General features: G+C 40.3%; 1 protein-coding gene across 1 annotated transcript; it reads right to left on the bottom strand.

Annotated features, from left to right (window-relative positions):
- Positions 1-3,352: 3,352 nt before the first annotated feature.
- LOC130163740 (N-lysine methyltransferase KMT5A-like) lies at positions 3,353-4,344 on the bottom strand. The gene is made up of 2 exons (XM_056368097.1): positions 4,109-4,344; positions 3,353-3,989 (listed from the first exon to the last, which is right to left on the bottom strand). Exons 1-2 carry the CDS (start codon positions 4,275-4,277, stop codon positions 3,415-3,417), a joined length of 744 nt encoding a protein of 247 aa, XP_056224072.1. The 5' UTR covers positions 4,278-4,344; the 3' UTR covers positions 3,353-3,414.
- Between the last annotated feature and the right edge of the window lie 6,811 nt (positions 4,345-11,155).

The following is an 11,155-nucleotide window of genomic DNA, read 5'->3' as shown; positions in this document are numbered from 1 at the left end:
GTTCTTTGTATGTGCCTTTATGGTTGGGTTAGGGTTAACCCCCCCTTACCCACCCTGAGATGGGTGGGTTACCCAGACCCCCCCCCCAGACCCTAACCCACCCTTGTGTCCTAAATGTTGTTGTTCCTCACAAGGCTTTTTAAATAATTCATATTCATGTGTCAAACATGAAATCCATCATATTCTTCATGAATGCTACTCAAATAGACAGAAAAACCTATCCTGAAGTGTTCTGTACAGACAGGACAACGAGTGAGAAAAACTCAGTTCTCAGACACAGAGAAAGCTTCTAACGAGGAATTAGAGCCGATCCTGACGCTTAACAGCGCTCTTGAACAGTATTGCATTCTCAGGTGTAACTGATAACTTTATGACATGTAAACATGAAATCCATCATATTCTTCATGAATGGTACTCAAATAGACAGGAAAACTTGTCCAGCGTACTCACCCCTTGAGGAAGAAGAATCAGGCACTGGCTGGTACTCCTCATCATTAGTGGTGATGTTTTCATCCTCTGAGGAGGGTGTCCCATCATCTTCAGGAGAGGATGTGTCCTCATCTTGATTAGAAGATGTCTCTTCTTCAAATGCAGGGGATTTCTCCCTATCTTCGATCTTTGAACGCATCACATAGTCGAGTGCTTGAAGCAGTGAATATGACCTTCTTGCCACCTTGCCAGAGAAAAAATGATCTGGAAGCTGTTAGGCTTACTTACAGCCTTAGTATTAATTGCACCTGCATAAACTCCAGGACAGATTTACAAACAATGCCAGAGTTGCTTTTTGTTTACCCTGCAGCTGCATCTTTGAACTCTGCAAGATGCCCTGTGATTTTTTTTATTGTTGCCTGAGTCAAACCATTATCTGCTATCCTAAAGATCACACCTATGTCAAATAGGACGACTTATCCTGAAGTGTTCTGTACAGGCAGGACAACGAGTGAAAAAACTCAGTTCTCAGACACAGAGACAGCTTCTAAGGAGGAAAAGAACTGATCCAGGCGCTGGAAACGTTAAAACAGCGCTATTGAACAGTATTGCATTCTCAGGTGTAACTGATAACCTTATGACATGTAAACATGAAATCCATCATATTCTTCATGAATGCTCCTCAAATAGACAGGAAAACTTATACTGAAGTGTTGTGTACAGACAGTACAACGATTGAGAAAAACTCAGTTCTCAGACACAGAGAAAGCTTCTAAGGAGGAAAAGAGCCGATCCTGACATTTAAACAGCGGTATTGAACAGTATTGCATTCTCAGGTGTAACTGATAACTTTATGACATGTAAACATGAAATCCATCATATTCTTCATGAATGCTACTCAAATAGACAGGAAAACTTATCCTGAAGTGTTCTGTATAGACAGGACAACCAGTGAGAAAAACTCAGTTCTCAGACACAGAGAAAGCTTCTAACGAGGAATTAGAGCCGATCCTGACGCTTAACAGCGCTCTTGAACAGTATTGCATTCTCAGGTGTAACTGATAACTTTATGACATGTAAACATGAAATCCATCATATTCTTCATGAATGCTACTCAAATAGACAGGAAAACTTATCCTGAAGTGTTCTGTGTAGAAATCCCAACAAATGTGAATGCTGAGATTTTGGAGACACACAGACAGCTTTAACGAGGAAAAGAGCCGATTTAGGCGCTGGAAACGTTAAACAGCGCTTTTGAATATCCATCATATTCTTCATGAATGAAGATTTGACCTCTGACCCAGCTCTGAAAGCTGCCTAAAATTGACCACATTAAATGTCTGGTTAATAACAGGAGGTGTGAAACAGGATGGAAAGCCAACACTTGTTGGAAAGAACAGAATGTAAACTTTAAACTACTGAACAACATGTTTCATTTGAAGCAGGTTCAGTAGAAATACAGGAGGATATGTAAAAACATAAATACAGTTTTCCTGCTGGCCTTTTCAAGACAGCTGAATGTAACCAGAATTCAACAATGTGCTGCTAGTCACCAGAGGGTTTAACATTACGAGTGTTGATCTCTTTGTATTGCTCTGAATATGAACTTTACAATGAGGTATTACTCCAGTAAATCAGATAATGCTAGCTAGAAATACCAGCTTAAATATAGAGACCAGATTTGACCTCTGACCCAGCTCTGAAAGCTGCCTAAAATTGACCACATTAAATGTCTGGTTAATAACAGGAGGTGTGTGATAGGATGGAAAGCCAACACTTGTTGGAAAGAGGAGAATTTAAGCTTTACAATGAGGTATTACTCCAGTAAATCAGATAATGCTATCATGAAATAGCTTAAATATAGAGACCAGATTTGACCTCTGACCCAGCTCTGAAAGCTGCCTAAATTTGACCACATTAAATGTCTGGTTAATAACAGGAGGTTTGTGTTAGGATGAAAGCCAACACTTGTTGGAAAGAATAGAATCTAAGCTTTACAATGAGGTATTACTCCAGTAAATCAGATAATGCTAGCCAGAAATACCAGATTAAATATAGAGACCAGATTTGACCTCTGACCCAGCTCTGAAAGCTGCCTAAAATTGACCACAATAAATGTTTGGTTAATAACAAGAGGTTTGTGATAGGATGGAAAGCCAACAATTGTTGGATAAGAGGAGAATCTAATATTTACAATTGGGTATTACTCCAGTAAATCAGATAATGCTATCTTGAAATATCAGCTTGAATAGAAAGCTGCCTAAAATTGACCAAATTAAATGTCTGGTTAATAACAGGACGTTTGTGATAAGATGGAAAGCCAACACTTTTTGGAAAGAAGAGAATATAAGCTTTACAATGAGGTATTACTGCAGTAAATGAGATAATGCTATCATGAAATAGCAGCTTTAATGTAGAGACCAGATTTGACCTCTGATCCAGCTCTGAAAACTGCCTAAAATTGACCAAATTAAATGTGTGGTTAATAACATGGGGTTTGTGATAAGATGGAAAAACAACACTTGTTGGAAAGAATAGAATATAAGCTTCACAATGAGGTATTACTCCAATAAATCAGATAATGCTATCCTGAAATAGCAGCTTAAATATAGAGACCAGATATGACCTCTGACCCAGCACTGAAAGCTGCCTAAAATTGACCACAATAAATGTCTGGTTAATAACAAGAGGTTTGTGATAGGATGGAAAGCCGACGATTGTTGGAAAGAGGAGAATCTAAGCTTTACAATGAGGTATGAGACAGATAAAGTTTAAGCACTTCCACTTCATTGTTCTCTGTACGGAGATTTCTTACATTTACAAAGTTCACCAATACTGTACAAATAAAAAGAGCAAAGTCTAACAATGTCCTTGTAGACTTGAATACAGGCCTTGAAAATGCAGGCCAGGTGGATGGCTGCAGAAAGTCTAAGAGAGCCAAGCGAGGCCCAGGCCCTCTCCCCGAAAAGACTTTTTGCCCGCACATTAATTAAACAGGAGTTCCTCATTGACCTCAATGTTCCTGGTTGCGAGGAAAAGAATAACTTCTTTTTCCTCCCCATCTGTGTCCACAGCATAGAACCTGGGCCTTAGGTTGGCTCCTGCTTTTGCGTGGTTGATAAACCTGCCAACAGTCTGCTTTTCGGGGTGGCACTCACAAAAAGATGAATGTGCATCAATGCACATGGGCTGCCCTTTTTGATTTGTATAAAAGAACATATGTCCAGTCTCCTCCTCACTGGTGTTCTTGTGTATGTGATGGCCCTCTTTGGCTGTGATCACCCTCCCATGGTAATCACAGACCACCTCACCAGTCTGAAATCTGCGGGTGGCAACGACACCCTTGCCTTTCCCTTTGACATCGGTGACCAGTAGTCCTCTCCACCTCTGAGAGATGGTCATTTTCTGGATGTGTCTAGAATCCATGACCATGTCCACAGATCCTGAGGGCTTCCACTCCTTTATGATATTGGCAGAGATGGGGAGGTTTTTCTTCCATCCCCGCTTAGCAATCCAGGTGCTGACCCGGTTTTCTGTTGGGAGACGTCGGCAGAAGTATGCTGTCGAGAAAAAATTAAAAGGTTTTGTTCGTTAAGAAAAATATAGTTGACAACTTTGAATCATGTACATAGCATTGATACTTGAAAAAAATTTTATTAAACATTGAGAAAATACTTACAGAGAACATGCTGCACGCGCAGTTTCATCTGTGCCTTCAGCCAACGCTCGTACAACTGCCGCTGACAGTCGGGTGACACCTTTCTGCGCTCAGTCTTGTCTGGCACGTCCCCGTCCAGTGTCACCGGGTGCGTTTCCAGCAGTTTGTCAAATGCTGCTTGGACATCCATCTGCACATTTGTAGTTCAGGCAGGCTTGTCGGCAGCATTGCGAGCAGCGCCACGGGTACCATGACTGCGACCCTCAACTGCAGACTCAACACTACATAAGAGAAGAAGGAGAAGGAGAAGAAAAGTATTAGATAAGTGTTCAGTGTGCCTACATATAAATGATGGTGGGTTTGATTATGTTTACAAATTGTTGATTGTATTAATTGTTGACAAATATAAGACATCTTTACCTTGAGTCACCAGCGAGCTTAGCCAGCAGCTGACTGGCCCTCACAATGGTCTCCGGCTGCTTCATGCGGTAATGTTTTTCCGCCGTCGCAGTGGAATGAGTGAGGTAGTCGGCCACCAGAGACTTCTCTGTGTCAGTCATCGTCCCGGTGGCCGTCTCGAAGACTCTGCGTGCCACTCGGCTGGTCACTGGCTTGAGTTTGTATATAAAGTGAAAGTTTAAACAGATATTAATATGACATTAATTGACACATCACACCAGAGAGCTGAGACGGTTATTTATAGAAGTACATTTGGGAGGGGAAATGAATCATGATGGTTAGCTTACTTTGAGTGCAGCCGGTCAAGGTCATTGGAGGCATTATAGATCGGCCTCCCGTGGTGGAGATGAAGAACCGTTCCTCCTCGTCATCTGAGTCATCCCGCTTGCGCTTCTTAGAGTTGAGGAGTTGTGGCCGCACTCGTGTGAAGTATATATCAAACCACTGTTGGCAGAGGAAACATAGAAATAAAGATTAATTTCTGCTTTTGAACAGGTTCTGACAGATTCTCAGAGGAAATCTGATGAACTTACACACTCCTCCTCCTGTGACAGGGCAAACGCGGCAACTTGCCGTGCTGCGGTCTTGTGCTCCTTCACACCAATAATGGCGTTGCCTGACCTGTCTGTCTGACGGACTATCCACTCTTGCACTCTTGTTGGCTGAAGGCACAGATGAAACTGCGCGTGCAGCATGTTCTCTGTAAGTATTTTCTCAATGTTTAATAAAAAATTTTTCAAGTATCAATGCTATGTACATGATTCAAAGTTGTCAACTATATTTTTCTTAACTAACAAAACCTTTTAATTTTTTCTCGACAGCATACTTCTGCCGACGTCTCCCAACAGAAAACCGGGTCAGCACCTGGATTGCTAAGCGGGGATGGAAGAAAAACCTCCCCATCTCTGCCAATATCATACAGGAGTGGAAGCCCTCAGGATCTGTGGACATGGTCATGGATTCTAGACACATCCAGAAAATGACCATCTCTCAGAGGTGGAGAGGACTACTGGTCACCGATGTCAAAGGGAAAGGCAAGGGTGTCGTTGCCACCCGCAGATTTCAGACTGGTGAGGTGGTCTGTGATTACCATGGGAGGGTGATCACAGCCAAAGAGGGCCATCACATACACAAGAACACCAGTGAGGAGGAGACTGGACATATGTTGTTTTATACAAATCGAAAAGGGCAGCCCATGTGCATTGATGCACATTCATCATTTTGTGAGTGCCACCCCGAAAAGCAGACTGTTGGCAGGTTTATCAACCACGCAAAAGCACAAGCCAACCTAAGGCCCAGGTTCTATGCTGTGGACACAGATGGGGAGGAAAAAGAAGTTATTCTTTTCCTCGCAACCAGGAACATTGAGGTCAATGAGGAACTCCTGTTTAATTAATGTGCGGGCAAAAAGTCTTTTCGGGGAGAGGGCCTGGGCCTCGCTTGGCTCTCTTAGACTTTCTGCAGCCATCCACCTGGCCTGCATTTTCAAGGCCTGTATTCAAGTCTACAAGGACATTGTTAGACTTTGCTCTTTTTATTTGTACAGTATTGCTGAACTTTGTAAATGTAAGAAATCTCTGTACAGAGAACAATGAAGTGGAAGTGCTTAAACTTTATCTGTCTCATACCTCATTGTAAAGCTTAGATTCTCCTCTTTCCAACAATCGTCGGCTTTCCATCCTATCACAAACCTCTTGTTATTAACCAGACATTTATTGTGGTCAATTTTAGGCAGCTTTCAGTGCTGGGTCAGAGGTCATATCTGGTCTCTATATTTAAGCTGCTATTTCAGGATAGCATTATCTGATTTATTGGAGTAATACCTCATTGTGAAGCTTATATTCTATTCTTTCCAACAAGTGTTGTTTTTCCATCTTATCACAAACCCCATGTTATTAACCACACATTTAATTTGGTCAATTTTAGGCAGTTTTCAGAGCTGGATCAGAGGTCAAATCTGGTCTCTACATTAAAGCTGCTATTTCATGATAGCATTATCTCATTTACTGCAGTAATACCTCATTGTAAAGCTTATATTCTCTTCTTTCCAAAAAGTGTTGGCTTTCCATCTTATCACAAACGTCCTGTTATTAACCAGACATTTAATTTGGTCAATTTTAGGCAGCTTTCTATTCAAGCTGATATTTCAAGATAGCATTATCTGATTTACTGGAGTAATACCCAATTGTAAATATTAGATTCTCCTCTTATCCAACAATTGTTGGCTTTCCATCCTATCACAAACCTCTTGTTATTAACCAAACATTTATTGTGGTCAATTTTAGGCAGCTTTCAGAGCTGGGTCAGAGGTCAAATCTGGTCTTTTATATTTAAGCTGGTATTTCTGGCTAGCATTATCTGATTTACTGGAGTAATACCTCATTGTAAAGTTCATATTCAGAGCAATACAAAGAGATCAACACTCGTAATGTTAAACCCTCTGGTGACTAGAAGCACGTTGTTGAATTCTGGTTACATTGTCTTGGAAAGGCCAGCAGGAAACCTGTATTTATGTTTTTACATATCCTCCTGTATTTCTACTGAACCTGCTTCAAATGAAGCATGCTGTTCACTAATTTAAAGTTTACATTCTGTTCTTTCCAACAAGTGTTGGCTTTCCATCCTATCACACACCTCCTGTTATTAACCAGACATTTAATGTTGTCAATTTTAGGCAGCTTTCAGTGATGGATCAGAGGTCAAATCTAGTCTTTATATTTAAGCTATTCCATGATAGCATTATCTGATTTACTGGAGTAATACCTCATTGTAAAGCTTAGATTCTATTATTTCCAACAAGTGTTGGCTTTCATCCTAACACAAACCTCCTGTTATTAACCAGACATTTAATGTGGTCAAATTTAGGCAGCTTTCAGAGCTGGGTCAGAGGTCAAATCTGGTCTCTATATTTAAGCTATTTCATGATAGCATTATCTGATTTACTGGAGTAATACCTCATTGTAAAGCTTAAATTCTCCTCTTTCCAACAAGTGTTGGCTTTCCATCCTATCACACACCTCCTGTTATTAACCAGACATTTAATGTGGTCAATTTTAGGCAGCTTTCAGAGCTGGGTCAGAGGTCAAATCTGGTCTCTATATATAAGCTGTTATTTCAGGATAACTTTATCTGATTTACTGGAGTAATACCTCATTGTAAAGTTTACGTTCTGTTCTTTCCAACAAGTGTTGGCTTTCCATCCTATCACACACCTCCTGTTATTAACCAGACATTTAATGTGGTCAATTTTAGGCAGCTTTCAGAGCTGGGTCAGAGGTCAAATCTGGTCTCTATATTTAAGCTGGTATTTCTAGCTAGCATTATCTGATTTACTGGAGTAATACCTCATTGTAAAGTTCATATTCAGAGCAATACAAAGAGATCAACACTCGTAATGTTAAACCCTCTGGTGACTAGCAGCACGTTGTTGAATTCTGGTTACATTCAGCTGTCTTGAAAAGGCCAGCAGGAAAACTGTATTTATGTTTTTACATATCCTCCTGTATTTCTACTGAACCTGCTTCAAATGAAACATGTTGTTCACTAGTTTAAAGTTTACATCCTGTTCTTTCCAACAAGTGTTGGCTTTCCATCCTGTTTCACACCTCCTGTTATTAACCAGACATTTAATGTGGTCAATTTTAGGCAGCTTTCAGTGATGGGTCAGAGGTCAAATCTTCATTCATGAAGAATATGATGGATATTCAAAAGCGCTGTTTTAACGTTTCCAGCGCCTAAATCGGCTCTTTTCCTCGTTAAAGCTGTCTGTGTGTCTCCAAAATCTCAGCATTCACATTTGTTGGGATTTCTACACAGAACACTTCAGGATAAGTTTTCCTGTCTATTTGAGTAGCATTCATGAAGAATATGATGGATTTCATGTTTACATGTCATAAAGTTATCAGTTACACCTGAGAATGCAATACTGTTCAAGAGCGCTGTTAAGCGTCAGGATCGGCTCTAATTCCTCGTTAGAAGCTTTCTCTGTGTCTGAGAACTGAGTTTTTCTCACTGGTTGTCCTGTCTATACAGAACACTTCAGGATAAGTTTTCCTGTCTATTTGAGTAGCATTCATGAAGAATATGATGGATTTCATGTTTACATGTCATAAAGTTATCAGTTACACCTGAGAATGCAATACTGTTCAATACCGCTGTTTAAATGTCAGGATCGGCTCTTTTCCTCCTTAGAAGCTTTCTCTGTGTCTGAGAACTGAGTTTTTCTCAATCGTTGTACTGTCTGTACACAACACTTCAGTATAAGTTTTCCTGTCTATTTGAGGAGCATTCATGAAGAATATGATGGATTTCATGTTTACATGTCATAAGGTTATCAGTTACACCTGAGAATGCAATACTGTTCAATAGCGCTGTTTTAACGTTTCCAGCGCCTGGATCAGTTCTTTTCCTCCTTAGAAGCTGTCTCTGTGTCTGAGAACTGAGTTTTTTCACTCGTTGTCCTGCCTGTACAGAACACTTCAGGATAAGTCGTCCTATTTGACATAGGTGTGATCTTTAGGATAGCAGATAATGGTTTGACTCAGGCAACAATAAAAAAAATCACAGGGCATCTTGCAGAGTTCAAAGATGCAGCTGCAGGGTAAACAAAAAGCAACTCTGGCATTGTTTGTAAATCTGTCCTGGAGTTTATGCAGGTGCAATTAATACTAAGGCTGTAAGTAAGCCTAACAGCTTCCAGATCATTTTTTCTCTGGCAAGGTGGCAAGAAGGTCATATTCACTGCTTCAAGCACTCGACTATGTGATGCGTTCAAAGATCGAAGATAGGGAGAAATCCCCTGCATTTGAAGAAGAGACATCTTCTAATCAAGATGAGGACACATTCTCTCCTGAAGATGATGGAACACCCTCCTCAGAGGATGAAAACATCACCACTAATGATACCAGCCAGTGCCTGATTCTTCTTCCTCAAGGGGTGAGTACGCTGGACAAGTTTTCCTGTCTATTTGAGTACCATTCATGAAGAATATGATGGATTTCATGTTTACATGTCATAAAGTTATCAGTTACACCTGAGAATGCAATACTGTTCAAGAGCGCTGTTAAGCGTCAGGATCGGCTCTAATTCCTCGTTAGAAGCTTTCTCTGTGTCTGAGAACTGAGTTTTTCTCACTCGTTGTCCTGTCTGTACAGAACACTTCAGGATAGGTTTTTCTGTCTATTTGAGTAGCATTCATGAAGAATATGATGGATTTCATGTTTGACACATGAATATGAATTATTTAAAAAGCCTTGTGAGGAACAACAACATTTAGGACACAAGGGTGGGTTAGGGTCTGGGGGGGGGGTCTGGGTAACCCACCCATCTCAGGGTGGGTAAGGGGGGGTTAACCCTAACCCAACCATAAAGGCACATACAAAGAACATTGAGGAGTCTCAATATAATATATAATTACTATTATTAATGATATAAAACATAATTACTATGTATAATATGTATATATAATGAGGACCCTGCCAGAAGCCAGAAGCTCATGGACTTCCTTCTTTTGACTCCCCCTTGATATATATGGCAGAGAAAGGACAGGTACTGATGTATTTTGGAGATCATTTTCCCCATCTTGTTTTGCAGAGCCTGTTGTCATCCCCATAATGCGGGATGCAATGAACGCTCAAGGCAGTTCTACTGGGAAAGGATTCCAGGCAAGCATTGCATTTGAATGACCGGGTGTTATTTTCAGCTGACACACTGTTTTTAGCAACTGACTTTTCACTGGCGTTTGGGATTTTTTGTACCATTCAGACATATACAAAGAACATTGAGGAGTCTCAATATAATATATTATTACTATTATTAATAATATCAAATATAATTACTATATGTATAAAATGTTACAAATCAAGTGGTTGAACACCCTGCCGGATGCCAGAAACTCATGGACTTCCCTCTTTTGACTCCCTTATTTGGAGAGAGTCAACATTTATGCTGACAAATCTCAGCTTAAGTGAATCACCTGTGAATTCTACCTTTGACAAATGAAGTTTTTATTTTCAAACTATAAGAGTAATCAAAATAAAAAGGAAAAAGTTTAACTTACTTCTTCTTCTTACTCTTTTTCACTCTGACTGAAACATAAAAACAGATATTCAAGAATGACTTTTAAAAACTCAATGTCCTTTTAATGATTTTAAAGCAACTCATTATTTTATGCTGCAATCTTATATTTAATGCTGTATTCCAGCATTTTGTTTCTTACTTTCTATTTTTCTATAATTTGTTTTCATTATTAGTGTGGGGTGTGGGGGGGTTAATTGTATTTTTTAATGTTTCTCAAATTACATGTTTTATGTAAAGCACATTGAGTTGCCATTGTGTATGAAATCCATCCAATTTCTTCCGCTTATCCTCTAGTAGGGTCGCATGGGGGCTGGAGCCTATCCCAGCATCTTTTCGGGAAAGAGGCGCGGTACACCCTGGACAGTTCGCCAGTCCATCGCAGGGCAAACACATAGAGACAGACAACCATTCACACTCACAGCCACACCTATGGTCAATGTAGAGTATCCAATTAGCCTCGTCCCCATTTGCATGTCTTTGGACTGTGGGAGGAAGCCGGAGTACCCGGAGAGAACCCACACTGGCACGGGG

This window comes from Seriola aureovittata, chromosome 22, assembly GCF_021018895.1.
Source record: "Seriola aureovittata isolate HTS-2021-v1 ecotype China chromosome 22, ASM2101889v1, whole genome shotgun sequence".
Lineage (NCBI taxonomy): Eukaryota > Metazoa > Chordata > Actinopteri > Carangiformes > Carangidae > Seriola > Seriola aureovittata.
This window is presented reverse-complemented; position numbering and strand designations above follow the sequence as displayed.

Excerpts from the sequence above, each read along its gene's own strand:
- LOC130163740 (XM_056368097.1), bottom strand. The coding sequence starts at position 4,277 with ATGGATGTCCAAGCAGCATTTGACAAACTGCTGGAAACGCACCCGGTG. Across the intron at positions 3,990-4,108 it reads GCGCGTGCAGCATGTTCTCT|CATACTTCTGCCGACGTCTC; the intron begins GTAAGTATTTTC and ends TTTTCTCGACAG.